Source organism: Eucalyptus grandis, chromosome 10 (assembly GCF_016545825.1).
Source record: "Eucalyptus grandis isolate ANBG69807.140 chromosome 10, ASM1654582v1, whole genome shotgun sequence".
NCBI classification, from domain to species: Eukaryota; Viridiplantae; Streptophyta; class Magnoliopsida; order Myrtales; family Myrtaceae; genus Eucalyptus; species Eucalyptus grandis.
Genome location: NC_052621.1, coordinates 20,613,904 through 20,634,162, shown reverse-complemented (window position 1 = coordinate 20,634,162; position 20,259 = coordinate 20,613,904). Strand labels below are relative to the sequence as shown.

The 20,259-nt window shown below is 39.3% G+C and overlaps 3 protein-coding genes across 5 annotated transcripts; all 3 read right to left on the bottom strand.

The window, feature by feature from the left end:
* Positions 1-376: 376 nt before the first annotated feature.
* Positions 377-2,462, bottom strand: LOC104423740. 2 transcript variants are annotated; one of them, XM_039303365.1, is made up of 6 exons: positions 2,196-2,462; positions 1,691-1,813; positions 1,520-1,606; positions 1,284-1,377; positions 496-1,063; positions 377-457 (listed from the first exon to the last, which is right to left on the bottom strand). In XM_039303365.1, exons 2-5 carry the CDS (start codon positions 1,727-1,729, stop codon positions 573-575), a joined length of 711 nt encoding a protein of 236 aa, XP_039159299.1. In that variant the 5' UTR covers positions 1,730-1,813; positions 2,196-2,462; the 3' UTR covers positions 377-457; positions 496-572. The 2 variants fall into 2 exon arrangements, with proteins under 2 accessions (XP_039159299.1, XP_039159300.1); XM_039303366.1 differs by having other exon boundaries at positions 1,691-1,788.
* A 3,339-nt stretch (positions 2,463-5,801) lies between these two features.
* LOC120285948 lies at positions 5,802-7,340 on the bottom strand. The gene is made up of 4 exons (XM_039303112.1): positions 6,973-7,340; positions 6,802-6,888; positions 6,558-6,651; positions 5,802-6,351 (listed from the first exon to the last, which is right to left on the bottom strand). Exons 1-4 carry the CDS (start codon positions 7,075-7,077, stop codon positions 5,840-5,842), a joined length of 798 nt encoding a protein of 265 aa, XP_039159046.1. The 5' UTR covers positions 7,078-7,340; the 3' UTR covers positions 5,802-5,839.
* A 2,416-nt stretch (positions 7,341-9,756) lies between these two features.
* On the bottom strand, positions 9,757-19,634 carry LOC104422208 (SUPPRESSOR OF ABI3-5). 2 transcript variants are annotated; one of them, XM_010034457.3, is made up of 17 exons: positions 19,406-19,634; positions 18,741-19,038; positions 18,496-18,536; positions 17,535-18,282; positions 17,375-17,446; positions 17,194-17,286; positions 16,902-16,981; positions 16,474-16,624; positions 15,528-15,612; positions 15,359-15,450; positions 15,195-15,263; positions 13,485-13,664; positions 13,068-13,260; positions 11,561-12,187; positions 11,229-11,486; positions 10,772-10,962; positions 9,757-10,169 (listed from the first exon to the last, which is right to left on the bottom strand). In XM_010034457.3, exons 2-17 carry the CDS (start codon positions 18,900-18,902, stop codon positions 9,990-9,992), a joined length of 3,222 nt encoding a protein of 1,073 aa, XP_010032759.1. In that variant the 5' UTR covers positions 18,903-19,038; positions 19,406-19,634; the 3' UTR covers positions 9,757-9,989. The 2 variants fall into 2 exon arrangements, with proteins under 2 accessions (XP_010032759.1, XP_018719649.1); XM_018864104.2 differs by having other exon boundaries at positions 18,496-18,881; positions 19,406-19,633.
* Between the last annotated feature and the right edge of the window lie 625 nt (positions 19,635-20,259).

Below are 20,259 nucleotides of genomic sequence, written 5' to 3'. Positions count from 1 at the left end.
TTTGCTATTGAGATTGATTGAATAGAGAGAAATAAATAAGACTCAATGATTTGATGCCACTATTTAGTGTTTTTTGCAGTAAATCGTAGTAATGATATTTGATTTGATAGAGTTGTTGTCTAGGATAGATCTCATGTGTGGTTAGGATTACCAATTTGCCTATGTTGGCACCGTAGGTCCACAGCGTAATATTGCGGCCTTTTGCAAGAGAAACAAGACTGGCAGCAAATTATGCAGAAGCCAACATTCGACCTAAAACTTCAGCTGAACCATAATGCATTTGCAGAGGATATAGCATTTTATTGTAATATTTTTAGGTCAAAGATAGATCAATTTGTGACCAATTCTCCATAACAAGAGATGAAGCAACTGAGTATTTGAGTTGAGAAGAAATAGAGACTATATTTAATTGAGAAATATAAAGTCACAGCTTGACTATGGCGAAAGGAAGTCAAATTTGATAGCCCGTCAGAAGACTATTGCAACTTTATTAATAGAGAAATTAACAAGGACGAGAATCTCCAATCTTAGTAAAAGCACGGATACTTAAAATCAATAAACAACTGATTTTATCACCTTGCCCTTCCAATTGAGTGACACATCACCTTGCCCTTCCAATTGAGTGACACTTCACGTGACGAATACACGCACCCAGAGCTGATGAATCCTGCCACATCCACAGCCTTAACTCCGTTGGGATAGACAATTTCGTCTTCGCCGAATCCATACATATCAAAAGGATACTCTCCTGCTATCTTCGGGTAAACATGGATACGCACGTAGGTTACAGAAACGCTCCATAAGGGAAACAATGGTATGTCAATATAATCTCCGGGCATTAACTCATGGCCGAATATCCATCTCCTAATTTTCTTTTTTGGGTCGAAGAGCATCCATTTATGTGTCACGCCATAATTATGACCTCTCGGAACAACGTATTCGTACGCATGAAATTTTGCTACACACATAAAAGGAACACTCGAGATGTTCTTGATCCGACATATATGGCCCGAGGATACCCTATTTACTGCATAAAGGTACCAGCTTGTAAATCTTCGAAAGCCTGCACAATTGGCTAGGGTTACAACTTTCTCTAGAAAAGTCCCGCAAAAAGCAATTATTTTCTCGCGACAAAGTTGACCTTTAGATTTTCCTAACATGGGGTTGTATATGAATTAATTGGTAAAGTGGACCATGCTGAAATGACAAAAAGAAAGAAAGTACTATTACAAAGAGGGCAGTATGAAAAGCAAATTAATAAGCCTAATTTTAAAACTGTTCACCTTGTGTGGTCAGTTGCTTGGCCCGTGTTATAGTAGCCCTAAGATGGCTAAGATCCATCTTCTTGACACGATTTTTGTTGTTCTTGGTGTTGTGCTTGAGGCAAAACTCAACAAAGTCAACAACTTCGCAAAAGGCAAACGCCCAACAGAAGACCCAGATTTATCGACTCATTAACGCAGATTCGACCCAAAAAAGAAAAGCAGACCAGTATAAAGAAATAGCCAAAAAGGTATACCCGTCCATTCATCTCATTGATGGCAGGGCCATTGAAAATAACATGGTCTTTCCATTCTTCCCTCAGCAAAGGCAAAGTCAATTTCACCTGTTGCACATGAAGATAATAATCAATGGATGTGTTCAGAAACAAAACCTGAAACCTAAACAGCAACCAAGTCGACTCGCAAACCTCCACAGCGTCGTCTTCTGGATCGAAGAAGCGAAACATGTTGCAGACCACCACTGAGCTATCCTTCTCTGCGTCGTTGGGTGTTTTCTCCTTCTTCTCTGCTATATATACCTCTTGTAGTGCCTTAGATTAGAGATAAGAAATATTTAAAAGATATATCGGATTTGGAATCTGGATCTTAGATCGGGTCAGTTATTGGGGACTCTGTTCCAATTTTGAAAAAAAGAGTAAAACTCGTGATCACAATGGATAGGCTAAGCAGTAAAGTCCTATCCTAAAATCTGCACGGCCTTCTTGTTTAATTATTTTAATTAACAATTAAATAGTAACTTTCCAACTTAAAGAAAAAAACAAATTAGATGCATGCCCCATTTTCTTTCTTTTCTTTTTTAATAGAGAAAACAAATAAAGCTGATCTCTGAACTCAGCTCCATGGCACAAAGTCGAAGCTTTAGTCGATGGAACCCAAGTACGAGAAAAGGAAAGGCAAGAACGACGTCCATACCTGTGAGCTGGACAGCGCCAGATAGCCAAGCTCTGAAGCTGAACGTCGACTGCTCGTGGGTGGAAGGCAACTCGTCTAGCTCGATTGCTGGGATTCTGCGAAACTCCAACGGAGTGATCGTCGATGGATTTGCCGAAGAGATCCACGCCTCTTCATCCCTGTAGGCGGAAACCTTAGCTCTGCTCCATGGACTGCTGCAACTGCTGAAACAGAGAGAAGAACCTCACGTGGGAGAAGTACAGGAACAGAAACGTAATCTAATCGCTAGAGGAGCTCGTTCTGGGACGGACAGTGGAGTTTTGGGCTGTGCAGGACTTAATTCGGGAGTGCCAAACAGATTTTGGCCCAGATGACCCATGTAAGCATAGCCTATTGCTCTAGAGAAGCAAATCAAGCCGCAGACTGGGTTGCAAAAGCATCCTGACTCAAAACCCTTCCCCCAACTTGGACGCTCGACATGGTTGAATTTTTAAATTGAATTTTTGCATTTAATATCATATAAGAGTCAATTTCTCAAACATATTATGTCATGCGATGTATTTAATATCATGCCATGGTTGAATTTTTAAATTGAAGTTTTGCATTTAGGCAGGACATGTATTTGATTCTGCAATAACACGATAATGCAGTCCAATCCACCAATTTGATTATCAGTGAACATTAGGCTTCTTTTTTTTTTTTTTTTTTAAATTGTAAACTTGAGATCCATGTGTTGGCAAACAAAAATTCCACCAAATCGATTATGGCGTGTCTAATGAATTTCACTCCATTATTGTTAATGATCAAGGTAATTTAGGCAAATTTATGATATAGGCTTTCTATGAAAAGAATAAGATAAACGTATGTCAAAAAAAAAAAAAGTCAAAAACTTTCTTTCTTTTTTATTTAGACCCACTTTGCTTGATTTCTTGTAAATCGGGTGAGAACGTCATTGCATATGTTAAACAAATTAGTGATTTAAGAAGTTCCATCACTTCTCTTTTCCCACAGCAATTAGCAAATACCTTTGTGAGGATATTAGGTTGGAGGACTGGCCGTAGTATGTTGTAAATGGTAATCGTATAAAAGGGCAAAACCTTTCAATGTTCTACCTTGTCGGATGGTAAATGTCTTTACCAACACACCATTAAAAGAGTGAGCAATCGAAATGTGTACTTGTTCAATTTAAGAAATATTGGGGGATCGTGTATATTTACTTCCAATTAGTTAGATTCGGATTAGCCAAAATGTACTCAATTGTTTTACCAATTTAATTTCCACAAATTCAATAGGTTGATAGTTCTTCACTTTGACGGTAGCATTAAAAGTGTTTTTTTTTCCTAATTGTCAATCATTATCTTTGTAATTATACTACAATATATTTACCAACCGATAGGCTCCCTAGTGTTTTAGAGAGTCAATCTTGACTTGATCTCCATGTACTTCTTGAGAAAGCTCTTACAATCATTATATCTCATTGAATTCTAGAATCCATCTGAAATTTCAACAATGATATTTGCTCGTTCCTTAGAAGTATCTTTCAATGCATAGCAAACACTAATCAGGCTTGGAAACACCTGCTAGATGTTTGGTCAACATAATCAAACGGATTGATAGAGACTCACCATTATATACTGGACCAACAATGATCTTACTCATTACTTACTCTCCTTTATGTCCATCCTCTAATCTAATGAAAAGAGAGCACGTTATTTATTAATGAAAATAAACTGTCTAGGACAGAATATTATCCAATTTAAATTAGAAACTAATCTAATTAAATCCTACTCTTTTCAAATAATTATCTTAACTTAGATAGATATTATCCTAACGTGTGATCTATATTGTGAATAAAATCTATTGAACATGCCATATTATCTAAATTCTAACATAACCTATCAAGCAATCTATTTTGCGTAAAATAATCAAATGAAGTAGCATCAAATCGCAAGAGATAAGCATCCCACCAGTGGAATAAATGAAGAATATTCTCTCAAATGAAATTTGGTAGCAAATATAATCAATAAACCAATCTTAAGCCATAAATATCAGGTTATTAGATTTTCCGTGCAACCCATAAACCGATCTCAAGCCTAAAAGATAGAATTACAAATTATATATGTGCATTGGTAACTAGAAAGACTTCCTAATATGCTCGTTAGATATCGATATCACCAAATTAGGAAATAAAATATTTGAATCAAATCGAGACCAGATTATTAGCTAGTTAGTTCGAATGTTGTGCTCCCGAAGATGGACCGGTGAACGGTGCTCACGGATGACGGTGGCCGGCCGCTAGTGGAACTGGACGGTGGGGCGCTCACGGCCAACGAGTCAAGGACCTGCGGGGAACAAACTCGCTAGTATGGTTATCGAATTCATAAACAGATTCTGCGAAAACAAGAAGAAGAACCCGAAGGGATTAAATTGGACAACAGCTGGAATGTCGGGACAACAGCAGCGCTAGGATGAGCGAAGGACTTTGTAGCTCTTAACGCAAATTTTGTTGTCGCTTCTTGCATATTTTTGGCTTTTTCCTCTAGGAATGCAGGTCACTCTAATTTAGGACTCTGTAGCTCTTAACGCAATCCCTTGACAAGCCATGCATTACCCAAGCTAAAAAAAAGGTTAATACAAGATTAATTACGATGAAGAACAAACACATGAAGCGTGAATTGACCATCTTGTCCATCTATAACGTGCTTTGACTCGTTTATTTATATAATCTGAAACGTTTCATGTTCTAACACGATATATTTAGATACATGTGAAGAAACTTACAACACATAAACGCAAGTAAGCATTTTTGTATCGAAGGATTCATATCTTAAATGTTTTGTATTGTGTAGCAATTAAATTAACATATTCTGTTTGAATTTAATATCGTGACGTAACAAATAAAACGTTGTGTATTGGGATTGAATCTAAATTTGACAAGTCGCGAATAAAAGCATGAGATTGAAATTGAACAAATTTGATGATAAGTATAGAAAACAAAGCGAAATACTCCGCCTCAATGATTCTAAGGAAAGGAACCACATTGAATCACTTATTAAAAGTTCAAGGACATCAGTTATTCAAGCATTGCAATGGTTTTAGATTTCTTTTGCCTACGTCGATGTTTACTTTAATCGCATACAACGACTTGCAATTTTGCTATCGAGTTATTTAGCTCTTTTTTTTTTTTTTTGCAGTAAATCATCTTAATAATTTTTTATTTGATGGAGTTTTTGTCTAGGATAGATCTCACGTGTCGTTAGGATTACCAATTTGCCTATGTTGGCACCATAGGTCCACGGGGTAATATTGCGGCCTTTTGCAAGAGAAACAAGATTGGCAGCAAATTATGTAGATGCCGCTTCTTGCGGTATTCAACCTAAGTTGAAAAGTAATTTTATATAGAAGCCAGTTTGTCATATACTGATAATGCATTTGCAGAGGATATAGCGTTCTATTGCAATATTCTTAGGTCAAAGATAGATCAATTTGTGACCAATTCTCCATAACAAGAGAGGAGGCAACTGAGTTAAGAAGAAATAGAGACGGTATTTAATTGAGAAATATAAAGTCAAAGTTTGACTATGGCGAAAGGACGTCAAATTTGATAATAGAGAAATTAACAAGGACGAGAATCTCCAATCTTAACAAGAGCACGGATACTTAAATCAATAAATAACTGATTTTATCTCCTTGCCCATTACGTGACCGATCACCTTGCCCTTGCCCTTCCAAGTGAGTGACATTTCACATGGCCCATCCCAGCACCAAGCTTTGAAGAATCCTGCCACATCCACAGCCTTAACTCCGTTGGGATAGACAATTTTGTCTTCGTCGGATCCATACATATGGAAAGGAAACTCTCCTGCTATCTTCGGGTAAACATGGAGACACGCGTAGCTTACAGAAGTGCCCCGTGTGGACCAACATCGCACGTCCATATAATCTCCGGGCATTAACTCATGGCCGACTATCCATCTCCGAATTTTCTTTTTTTTGTCGAAGAGCATCCATCGATGTGTCACGCCATAATTATGACCTCCCGGAAAAACGAATTCGTACAGATGAACTTTCACTACGCACATCAAAGGAACACTTGAGGCGTTCTTGACCCGACATATATGGTTCGTGAATACCATATTCACTGCATAAAGGTACCAGCTTGTAAATCTTCGAAAGCCTGCACGATTAGTTAGGGTTTTACAATTTTCTCAAGAAATTTTCTTACGACAAAGTTGACCTATAGATTTTCCTAACACGGGATTTCATATGAATTAATCGGTAAAATGGACCATGCTGATTTGAATTGACAAAAAAAGAAAGTACTATCACAACGAGGGCAGTACGGAAAGCAAAATAATGAGCCTAATTTTAAAAATTGTTTACCTTGTCCGATCAATTGCTTGGTCCGTGTTATAGTAGCCTTAAGATGGCTAAGATCCATCTTCCTGACACGATTCTTGTTGTTCTTGGTGTTGTGCTTGAGGCAAAACTCAACAAAGTCAACAACTTCGCAAAAGGCAAACGCCCAGCAGAAGATCCAAATTTATCGACTCATTAAAGCAGACCGGTATTTCGACCCAAAAAAGAAAAGCAGACCGGTATAAAGAAATAGCCAAAGAAGGTATACCCGTCCATTCATCTCGTTGATGGCAGGGCCATTGAAAATAACACGGTCTTTCCATTCTACCCTCAGCAAAGGCAAAATCAATTTCACCTGCTGCACATGAAGATAATAATCAATGGATGCGTTCAGAAACAAAACCTGAAACCTAAACAGCAACCGAGTCGACTCGCAAACCTCCACAGCGTCGTCTTCTGGATCGAAGAAGCGAAACATGTTGCAGACCACCACTGAGCTATCCTCCTCTGCGTCGTCGAGCGTCGTCTCCTTCTTCTCTGCCATATATATCTCTTGTAGTGCCTTAGAGATAAAGAAATATTTAAAAGATATATCAGATCTGGAATCTGAATCCTAGATCGGGTCGGTGATTGGGGACTCTGTTCCAATTTTGAAAAAAAGAGAGTAAAACTCGTGATCACAATGAATAGGCTAAGTAGTAAGTCCTATCCTAAAATCTGCACAGCCTTCTTGTTTAATTATTTTAATTAACAATTAAATAGTAACTTTCCAACTTAAAGAAAAAAACAAATTAGGTGCATGCCCGATTTTCTTTCTTTTTCTATAGAAAAAACAAATAAAGCTGATCTGAACTCAACTCCATGGCTCACCAAGTAGAAAGTGGCATATGACTTGCTCAACCAACCTAATAATTCACGGCATACCATCTATTGATATCCTTTATATCGATATTGATATAGGTGTTAACACCAAATAATGAAAATTAACAACACTAAACATTAGTCATTATTACCAATTGTAGATAGAATTATTAGCTGGTGATAAGATAATTATATATCTCATCTACTTGCTGGAGAAAAACTTGGAGCCAGGCCTTGAACCTACGCCGGCGAGGCCGCCGCACGATGTAGGAGACTGAGGGATCTCAGGCCACGAGGCTGCAAGCTCCGGCCTGCTGTGCCCAAATCGGAGCAGGGGCAGAGTGAGACCTACTTGGTCGGCTCGGGGACGTGGCCAGGAAGGTCGCCGGACGGATCAACGCGAGGCCGGAGCTTCTCTTCAGGCGTCCCGGAGTCTTCTTCTTCGGTTTTTTTGGCTCTCCCTTTTCCGCAAACCTCTTTCTCCTTCCTCCTCTCTTGCGGTTTGCGTGACGCGCACCCTCCCACGCTCACACACCTCTCGCTCCTCCCTCTCGCCACTTAACATCAATGGAAATCCCCAATGGTAAAATGAATAATTATTATTATATAACGCCATTACAATCATAAACTTAATTTTTTTTGAACTGGTATAAAGCGTGTTAGATGTGGTTTTCTTCTCTCTTCCCTTCATATCATAAATCGGAAGTAATTTACAGTCCCCACGTGTTTGATATTTTAAAAAAAAAAAAAAATGGCATCGAGGTCCACACCTTAATGTCATGCGATACTGCATAACCAACAAAACTGTACATTTCAAACACGTACCTCACTTTTGTATAGGGGTCAGTTTGTCATGCTTTAAGCTTTGCAATCTGATCTTATGAAAACTTTTTTTTCATTCTAGATCCGTCCATGAGCCGAGCGATGGAGCATTATGATATGATCCAAGATACCATCAGCATTTGGTGAGAGTATAGGATTCTAGAAATATTTTTAGGTCAAACACATATCACAACAAAATGTGGAAGAGAATTAGGCTAAGAATGGTATAAAAAAAAAAAAAAAAAGAGTTAATATTCATTTGCTCATACAATGACACCTATTTTAGTAAATTATTCTTTAATATCATTTATTCCTTAAAAATCGGCTAATAAATATGCGCAATCCCGGAGCATAACTTCTTATCATGGAAAAAATTAGGGGGCTAAGATCAAATCAATCTCTATATTTTGCTGGACCTTTTCGCTTGCTTGGCGATAAAGAATGCCAATGTAGAACCTCGATCGTCCGTCGAGACGCCGTCGATTTCCCTCCGATTTCTGTCCTTTTAGGGTTTTTCGAGTCGTCGTCGTTCAGTTCCTGGTCATTTGCACCTCCTCTTTTTCTTTTTCTTTTTTCTTTTTTTTGAATTTTTTTGTGAATTTTTCTCGGTCGAGATTGCTGTTTTGCTCTGTCCGGACGTCGTTTTCCAGCAGCAGCGAGTTTCGACCGCACCTTTTTGTCTCTTTTGTTTTTTTTTTTTTCCTTTCGACTTTGTCCGTCGTTTCCCGTGCGCGAGATTAGGGTCTCCCCCCTCTCGGATGCCATTTGCTCTGAATTTGCTTTGGCCGACGAGGTGCTTGCGATTCGGAATCTGTTTCATCCTTCTGTTTTCGGGTCATGCCGATCATTTTCTGTGCAGGCATGTACCGGCCGCATTTCGTGAATGATCGACGGAATAGCTTGGCTTGGCTGTAGCATGGCTGATTCGGCTTTTCTGATATGGCTTGTTGGGGCTTTTGCTTGACATCGCATACTTGACTTTTGATTTGTTTCTATCAATTTTTGAAACGCCTCACTGAGAATTATTAAAAAAAACAAAAAACGAAAAAAAAAACCGAAAATCAAAAGCTGAAAACGAAAAACCAAACCGAACCAAAATTTCTATTCGATTCATATTTGGTTCAAATCTCATTCGGTTCAGTTCGGAAGATTTTTTTAACGGTTAATTCGGTTCGCATTTGGTTCGAGTCTCATTCGGTTCAGTTCAGAAGATTTTTTTAACGGTTCAGTTCGATTTTTTTTGAAAAATCGAACCGAACCGAACCGTTGACATCCCTAATAAATACATTTCGATCACTAATTCTCAAAACATGATATATTTCTGAAATTTAACTCTCCAAGGAAATGATCTTAAATTACATTACGATCACAATTTCTCATTAGAAAACATCTTTCTAATAGTAACTCTCTTAAGGAAAATCACAAGTAAGGAAATGCTCTCCCCTACCTTTCCACAGGCCAATCCATTTAAAACCAAAACACAGTGCTTACTTAATCGGGCTATTCACTTATCCAAAAAATTATAGGTAAAGATTCAAAATTCGAGCGAAAACATTTTATTGCTTAAGTTACATGTGAGTTACATTTCGATCATTAATTCTCAAAAAAGAAGATATTTCTGGAATTTAACTCTCAAAGGGGAATGACAAGCAAATTTAATGCTCTCCTTACCTTTCCATACACCACCCATCCAAGACCCAACACCAATGTGCTTCCAATAAATACATCAACAACAACTAAGATCAGCTATTGTTTACAAGCATGCTTCAATCTCTAAGACATTTCCCGGAACCTAGCAAGGGCCTTCTTTTGAATGAGAGTCTTGTAGCTATCCCCAGCTTGCACCTCTAGGCTGGGATCGAGCTTCTTTTGCTGACTCCCAAGACCTGCTCTACTATCCATCGCTTGTGCTTGGACAGGCTCTATCATGCCACTGCCATCCTTCCCCAGTCCCTGCGCATCATGTCATATACACGAGGACACAAACACACACTGAACACATCAGCGGCAAGTACCGACAAGCATGGCAACATCCCATTTCAGATTGCCTACTGGTCCCAAAAATCAAGGACTTTGTGTACAGGCTAATTCATCCTATGTGAAATAAGGGGCACGGTGCCAATTCTTTAAAGCATAAAAGATTAAATCAGTGGTCTGCATGCAAACTAGCCTGAAATTTCCATGTTTCGGCAGGAAAAGGAACTATCCTTTTCCAAGTTAAGTCACCCTAAAGACTATACTTTCTTCGACCCAAAAACGAAGGCTACATTCTATAGTTTACTGTGGCCAATAATTGATTTTATTGCTCGTAAAATTCTCTTTAAGTCATATGCAGGGTCACTTCTGCCTAAAAGAAATCTACCACCGATGCCATCAGGATTCTTGAGCAAAAAGGTCTAACTTATTGATATAAAACTAGGAAATGTCAGCCTACAAGAAAAAAATGTCCGCTTTGATTTTGTTAAAGATGTTACTTGGGGTGGGGGCAATGCCGATAGTATTTACCAGTGGCACCATAAAAGCAGAAAAAAAAACATAAAGGTGGGAAACAGTACCAAGCCTTCATGCCAGCCCATGCTGCGGAGCATCCGGTTCCCTACATTGTTCTCATCAATTGCTTTTTCTGCCGTAATCACCTCATAGCTCTGAGCAGTGACACTCGCATCTCCAGCCCCACGTGAGCCCCCCACTCCAGGGGGAAATGGCATTGAATCCAAAGAACTCTTTTTGAAGGCCGAATCTCGATCTCCAATAGATGAAGAAATGATGGGGCAGAATTTCTCACAAGTCAATACATTTTCGACATTACATGCAAGCAATGGACTAACCAAGCCTAGGTTTCATTCTTTGGAAAGGGGAAGGATAATGGATATATGAACATTAAAATTCTCAAATTGCACTTGCGAAGCAAGACTAGAATGAAAAGAAAAGAGGAAAAGGAAGTGGACGAGGAGAAGGGAAGGAAGGACAGCAGGAAGGGTTTAACACCAATGACAAGTTATGTGAGCTTACTCAAATCCATGGTGTCATGGTCCAACATATCATCTCCAACAGAAGAACCATATAAGCTCCTCCTCTCAGCAGCTCGATCCCTATAGCTCGACTGAGGTTGTTCCTTGTTAACTGAAGCAGAACTCAAAGGCATTTCAGAGAATCTCCTCTTGCCACTTCCAGCAGCCGAAGGTGGTGTATAAGAACCCAAAGCAGATGCATCTGTTTTGAATGGAGTGACAGCGGTTGATGCATCGGTATTTGTCAAAGAAGATGAACCTGCAGCAGAAGCAAAAGTTGAAGACATTGAAACAACACCAAATGACCCTGAAAAAACATCTGATTCAATAAACCTCTTCCGGAGCCCCTAATAACACCCATCAAAGCCCCGCCTGAGCTATTGCTAACAGGCCATGGTTTTCCCTGAGACTCCGGAGTAACATTCTGGACCGCAGGTATAGCAGTGCTAACTCCTGCTTTTGATGTGGTACCATTCCTTATGGTATTCAAATCGGGTTTAACCTTCCCCTTGATGGATTGTCCAACGCCAAATGATTTGTCATCTGCAGAAGCAGACAGCGGGTTGTCATCCAGGGCCACACGGGTCGCTTGTCCTTCATGACTCCTCTGTTTCCACATTGTCAACACATTGCTCATCTTCTTTTTGCTGGCCATGATACTACTTTTGGATGCAAGTTTGATCTCCTTCAGTTTCTCCTTCTCTTTCTTCTCTGCAGCTATTGCAGCTGCAGCAGCAGCCTGGACTGCATCTGGTAGCGAAGCAGCCTTCTCAGCTGAGCTTATCGTTGCAGCTGGCGCAGAGATCACAACCTTCCTATTACTGGAACTATCTGATCCTTTAGTCGGCTCAGTTTGCTTATTAGATGAGGAGCTGGCATTTTGATCGGTGCAAGGAATATATTGCTGAGTTTGGTGATCAAATGTATACCAGATGCCATTATTACCATCATAATAAAGACCTGCAGATCCACCCAACCAAAATGGAATCAAGAACTAGTCCATTCCACTGAAAGAAAAATATCCTTCCTTCTCTCTTTCTTCCACCGGAAAGGCAGAGTGGTTGATTATGAAAAATACTGTGATGATCCGTATTAGAAGCCTAAGGTTCTTATGGAACCAGGTAACCCACAGTAAGAAGTGATGCATCATATCCACTTATTAACTCCTCTGACAACACCAAAAAATCAATATTATCAATGACTAGCTATTAGATATATTCATCTAAAAGGTACCAAGACTTTGACTAGAAAAACTATCATCTTCTTGGATAACTCCGGATATTTTGCCTGCAGTAGGATCCTATCAAGATCCTTACATTGCGGTCAAGACACAGGGCTAGGCACAAACAACACAAATAACCTGGGTCCATAAGAAAGATAGCTAAGCAGTAAGCACTGAACAATGAAGATGGGGGAAATCTATTTTGCATGCTATCTCTGATGCTTGTATTTGTAATCCATGCCACGCTTAAGTAAATCAAATAACTTCAAACTAACCCACTGCACAAACTCTTTAGAAAGAGAACTATGAAAAGGTAAAGAATTTCTGGGAGACAAAAAGCATATGAACTATTTTCTCATCCACTGAATCCTCCACATAGAAAACAAAAGCTTCTCTGCAATGAAAGAACTGAAGCCATGATACCACTGAGATCATGAAATTGTCAAGAACCAATAGCTCATCAGGAAGTCCACACAAGAGAGAGCAACTACTTGTTCAACAACTATGTAATTCCCTCTACAACAAGCATATCCACTTCCTGATAGATAGCAGGCCCAAGAGCGAGAAGAAATCTGGATTTATCAGAGAATCAGAGGAAAAAGGGAAAAAACACGAAACCTGAAGTTCCATCATAGTAGAACCCGGATGCAGCATCATAATAGTAACCAGATGCTTCATCCCATACGAAGCCAGATTGTGGAGCTGAACCATCGTTTTTAGCAGAAATCTCTCCACTCCCATGTTCCTGTCCACCGGTAGATTGTTTGTCTTCCGGGTTATATTCCTTTGGGGCCCATCCAACAGCATCATACTTGAATGACAGAGAGAAGCAATCAGATTAATGTCCCACTGCTATTAAAACCTCACGTGTATGAAAAATCTCAAACTAAGGGTACTCCTCATCCATTTCTATGCATGGATACAGGAAACAAGTCAACTGGTTGATTGACCAACAACATCCTAAAAAGTGCATAATCCGAAAAATTATAGAGCAATAAAACAAGGGAAAAGACTCGACAAAAAGAAACAGATTACTTGCTGAGCAAATGTTGCTGCCTCAATTGCTGCTGCAGCTAGGCTGCTTGACTGAGATGACGCTGATGGCCCCGATCCTGGACCAAGAACACTTTTTGCATATGCTACTCTAAGTATCTGCCCATTCCTCTCAAGTGTCGTCCCATTTGTAGCGTCAAGAGCTTTAGTTGCATCCTCAACCTACAGAAGGCAAAACCGCATGGCTTCAGATTTAATGAAACAAACATCACATCACCAACTGACTTCTCATAATGAAGAAAAAGTAGATTCAAGAATTGAAAAACCATTGAACTGGATTTTTCACATCACATGGTAATAGATAGCAGAATGAAGAAAGAAGATTAAAGCCGAGTATATTATTAGTTGAAAAAATCCATTAATGCAACAACATCTATTAAATTCTCACAAAGCATGGTACAGCTAGATATATAATAAGGTGAAAGTAAATCATGAATTTTCATACAAGTAAACAATGGTAGCCGACAATGCAAAATTACTTCACCACAGCATAAAAGTGCAAAAGCAAAATAGGTCAATCTTATCAAATTGAGCCCCTCCATCCCTCCCTCATACATGAATTTGAAATACTTTGGAGTAATCAGATTGATAAATTCAATTCTGTGATTGAATATGAATGGTTGAAAGCAAGAGGTTAGCCTATCGCTTAAATAAGACATGCAACGTGTCATGCCTTTCTGAAAACCACAGTCCATTACACGCTCTGATTAACTAAGCCTTAAGTGGTGGGATGGAATAGGGCCAGACAATTCGAGTAAGAGGATAGCACACTCAGACCGGTCTTGGAGCAAGTGAACAAACTTGGACCGTAACAGTAGGTAAACATGCCCTGAATACAGGAACCTTTATTTTTTAATGAAGATTAAGGTTCATCATGTAACCTATTTCCGTACAAATAAGCTTCAGCTCCCTCTGAGGGTGGAAAAAAAACATTATTTTTAGTGTCAGATGCCATTCCTGTGGATATGGTCTCATTTCTTTTAACTTTTGACATTTTCCAGAATTCACATTTGACTTTTATTTAACCTAAAATACTTGAAATGTTTAATTTTATTCATAACTCTCCACACTTAGATTAGATTTAAATTTCAAAGTTTTAGGGGAAAATCATAACTAGAAGCCAGAGGTAGCAGATAAGTGCATACAAAAGAACTATCAGACACAAAACTGAATTATATGCTCCATTTCCAATTTTTAAAGAATTGCATGGAGAAAATGACTTGGAGGAGGTCAGATGAAGCAAATCATTGTTGACTAGAAAATCTACGAACAGAGAATGATCATTTTCATACAAACATGTTACCCTTGAGTTACCACCACTTCTGGGATCTAGTGACTCGATCAAACATCTTCCTACCTATCACTGATTAGTTGGCTCCTTATTCATGCATGGGCCAGATTAAGCACATAAACTGGAAATACCATAAAAATCAACTAACGTGTTCCTCCTAAAGCTTTACAGTAATGCAAGTTTCCAAAGACAGCTGTGCACTAAATTCTGACAGTATATCCAGTTGAATATTGAAGTTAAAGATCCACCATTAACAACTCAGCAGCCCTATAACCTGACTTTAATTCCTTACAGACTTGAGATCAGGTTTTTCTATAAAGAAAGAAGACATGAACATGGCATACCAAGAGAAAATGTGATGACGGGAAATACAATGGAGAAATGCATCAGAATAAACATACCGAGTAGAAGTGTACAAATGCAAATCCCCTTGAAACGTGAGTAAATTTGTCTCTGACAAGACGAAGATCCTGCAAAAAATAATATTAGCTTCTATAAGTAAAAACAGAGCACATTAAAGTCATCTTATGTAAAGGCCCCAAAAAGAGATAACAAGGAATATTACTTTAATTGGAGCATGTTTGGAAAATTCATATCGAATCATTTCTTCATCAGCATTTTCATCCAACCCGCGCACCACCAAAACATGTGTTGGCCCTGATCACTCAATTGACTTAGCATACCCAAAAACATGTCAAGGCACATTGCATATCAATCGGGCAACATGGACATACCTGCCTCCAATCCCTTCTTCCCTAATGTTGATTGACTTGATATCACATCTGCTGGTGGAGCATCATCTGTTCGTGGCTCATTACACTGATATCCCAGAAAACGAATGAACAGATTAAGACAATACACAAACCAGAAAAGCAATAATATTTTTCTTTCCATCTATATTTTAAAATGCAGGCTATCACCAAACTGGAAAAGAAAGGCATTGACCTGAAGGCACACATACTGGTGCAAAAATAAATAGGGTCAATATCATAAAAAACCCCAAACTATGCCAACAGCGACACAAATACCCTTAACTTTTTTCTGTCTCACCAAAAACCTTTCACTTGCCCATTGTGACACAAATACCCACAACTTTTTTTTGTGTCACAAAAAATCCAAAACTATGTCAACGTGATGTATATATCATTTATTTCAATTCCATTCAGAGCATGTCACACTAACATAAGTTCAGGGTTTTTTATGATACAAAAAGAATTTGGATTATTTTGTCACAATAGGTGAATTTAGGGTTTTTAGTTAAACCAAAAAAAAGTAGGGTATTTGTGTCAAAGCGGGGATAGTTGGGGGTTTCTTGTGGTATTTGCCCAAATAAATGTAACACTGAAAACTGAATACAATCAGAAAACAATATACAGTTCGAGTCACTGGTACAAATGCGAATTAAGGAGAAAATTCACTGATCACCTACTGTTCCACAATACTTCACTATAGACTAGGCATCATCAACTGACTGTACTATGATCATACCTTTTATCACTGAATTCTTTTCAATTATCCAAAAAACATAAACAAAAGTATGCACCATCCCACTTCCACATTAAAATGGTAAACTAAACTAGGATGGCATCCATCCATTGAAACTGACAGAGAGGAAACTTAAATTAAATTACCCAGTCACAATTCAAGGATCACTACAGAGCATCACAGGAAGACACGAACCTGGAAGCAAGACGTTCGCCTTGCAAAATTGACGCAATTACAAATCGTGCACATCCAATCAGAAGGAACCATGATACTCCTATAGCTACCATGGCCTGATTTGACAGTACTCTCTTGACCAAAGCCGCCTGACACTCCAGTTGGCTTACTACTGCAGCAAGACATTTGAATTGACTGTAACTAAACTGGCCAATAAAAAGAAATATAATTGCATAGCAATACAAGTTGCAAGTCTTATTATTTGTCGGATAATGTCAGAGTCAATAGCAGAACTGATTCTGAATAACGTTTTGTGCTTTAGAATATGCTCTATTTCTTTGAAGTGCTCATATAAAACAATCAGAACCAAGACTCATCCAGTAGAACTGGTACTGTGTCTACAAAGGAAACACACTACTCTAATGAATCCTCCATATATAATAGTATACCTGTACTCAAAAAAAATTTTCCTGCCATCAACAACAAGGCCATCATCCCCAACTTTCTCCATCATTGCTTCTGCTGCTCCCTACACACGAAAATAATTGGCATCAGCATCCACTTTTCATAACTAAATGCTAAGAGTGGGAAGAGATCCCACTTCCAAAGAAGGAACAGAATAAAGGCTTAAGATTAGATTAAGGACTAGGCAAAACAATAATGCAAAAGATATCTCTAGTTGCCTGCATCTATTTGCTTCAAACCATAAATTCAGGGATCACACATGGCAAGGATACATACCACAGAAGGGAAATCGATAAAAGCAAACCCACGTGACAAGCCAGAATTTCGTTCTTTAATCACACGTACATGGCGAAGAGGTCCCCACTCAGCCTGATTTCATAATTGGTAAATTTGGAATTAGCAAATTGAATGGTGTGAGAACTAAGGAGAAACCAGCAAGGATTAAGAGGGGCAATACAAGGATCTGATATAGATCCTCCTCGGTTGTCTTCTGCGAGAGACCTTTCACCACGACAGTAGCAGATGGGGCCTAGGAAAGGGAGGGTCACCACGTAAGTCCAATCCACAACTGTAAAAATTAACACGTGAAAAAGAAAGGAAATACATAATTCACATACCACACCGTAATGTTCACGTTGGCGCTTGTCCTCACGGTCCCTTCGTCTCTCAGACCTATCATATCGATCATCATCATAACTATCCTCACGATGACTGCGACCACGGCTTCTACTTCTAGGAGACTTAGACCTTACATGATCATCACGTCCATGAGACCTAGATCGAGATGGTGATTGGGATCTCGAACGAGACCGAGATGGTTCGTATCTTCCGTATGGACTGTGATCCCTTTCCCGATTTGAACTTCTTTTGTCATGTTCACGGTCACGATAATCGCGCCTCCTAAAGTTCACATCTCTCCTACTGCTTCTGTCATAATCAGAGTCATAACTATGTCGACCATGGCCATAATCCTTTTCACGGCTACCCTCTCTATGCTGTGAAGTACGTGACCTATGGCCATAGTTATCATATGGATAGTCATCACGATCTCGTCCTCCAAACCTAGCAGGTCGATCAAGATCGCGACCACGAAAATTGTCAATTCCAGGATAGCCATCTCGCAATTTGTCATAATCTTGAAATGATGAATCGCGATCGTGAAATGTATCCATCTCATCATATGCATCAACATATGGCTTCTCATGTCGCCTAGATTCTCTTTCAAGTGAATATTCATCTTCATAATTCCTCCGCCTTGATTGGGCCCAAAACCCACCAGCAGAAGGTGGAGGTGGATAAGCATCCCTCTCCAAAGGGTATGCATATCTGTCATCTAAAAACCGTCTCTCATCATATGAACCAACCCTGGAAGAAAAGGAAGTGATGGGATGAAGGCAGCAACATGTAATTTAACTAAGAAACGAAATATCTGTAAAACTCAAAGAACTATTGCAAGAGAAAAGGTGGAGCATGTGTGCAAAGTAGTTGACCTACAGAGGTGAAAAAGATCCAGGTACCACTAATTTTGGAAATCAATAGCGCTTTAACAATGAGCCAAGAAAGTCTGTCAGTACCAACCTAAAATTAGGCTCATGCGCAGAACTATAACCCTCCAAAGCCTGTGGATTGAAGAGAATAAGCTAGTCAGCAACAAATAATCAACATGAAATGAGGTTAGGCAAACTCCACTTCATTTCCACGCAGGCCCACTCCATTATCATTTTTCTTTAAGGCCCAAAAATGTGGACAATCACATGAGCCCTAGAATTTTCTTGTGAAATCATCCCACAGAGGTGTTTATTAAGGAGGAAACCACAAATTACGCTGTTATTTTCCCATCCTTGCTGATGACTGTAGCGATTAGGATCCATTTCTCGCATGCGCAATACCCAGATGCCTGATCCCTGCAAGGTTCTCGATGATCTTTCAGAAGTTTCGGGCGCAGAATATTGGGAAAGCTTCCCCTGTAATAGATGCACAAACATTCACCGTTATGCCCCGATGAACCAAGAATGAATAAATCCAATGGCTTCGGCCTCAGCCTCCCTTTTCACAACTGGAATCCTCATAAAAAAATCAAATCCCTTCCACATATTGAGAATCACCCATCTTCAAGCGCGCCTAACACGCATACAGAGTCATGACAGAGAAGGCCATCAGGAAACATTAAGTGCACATGATCTGAGTGTCAGAGACGAGGCAGTATTCACAGTGAAAGACGCGCTAAAGACGAATGCTAATTCGACAAGCATATGGAAAATAGCGGCACGATGCAAGGGGAGGGGCAACCACCAAAACATGCCATGGATAGTCCATTCAATTTAGGGTTGGAAACAGAACTGGACGCGGAAAATCTGCTCCGCCGCCGCCACGTGCCTCGTGCCGGAACGTGGCACCGGCGGGTTCCGATCGCCCCGGGCGGGGGCACCGCCTCCCGGCGATCAGACGAGCAGGCACACACAACAAAGTGGGGACGGACGAGACTCACCCCGGTTTCGACGGCCAATCAAGCCGGCGAGGCGCAGCGGCTGGGGTCGCGCGGCCGCGAGCGGAGGTCGGAGATCGAGAGACGTCCGGCGACGGCGGCGGCAGCGGCGGCGGGCGGCGGCGGGCGGCAGCTAGAGCGTGCAACGGCGAGAGGAGGAAAGAGAGAGAGAGACGAGGGAAGACTTGGAGAGGAGAGAGGGAGGCGCAGCTGATGTTTTAGACGAGGAATATGCAGAGAGGTCTTCACCTTCTCAATGGATTTCAGAATAAGCCTATTTTATATTTTAGATATTTCCAGATGCTACTACTTATTTTTTGAGTTAATACCAAAAAAATTTTAAACTGGTACACATGTGATAAATTTATCTAAACTAATTTTTTTACCATAAAAAACCCAAACTAATATACTTGTAATAAATTTATTCCAACAGACCATAAAAAACCATAAACTGATAACCATAAACTAATACATTTGTGACAAATATATCATCCATTAAATTGGATTAATATCACAAAAAATACTATGACAAATGAAGAATAAAATTGCAAATTGATATACCAGTCAACTGTCAAGTGTCATTCAACTTAGTAATTTGATAATAAAATTCAATATAAACTAATATATGATAAATTTGTTATAAGTGTATCAATTTAAAAAAAAAAAATATCAAAGGTGTACTAGTTTTGGATTTTTTGTGGTAAAAAAATTAGTTTTGGATAAATTTGTCATAAGTATACTAATTTAAGGTTTTTCAGGGTACTAACTCTTATTTTTTGTATACTAGTTTTACTTTTTATAAATGTATTTCTTTATGCTTGATTTTCGTAAAAAAAGGAAATGTTACAACCTAAACT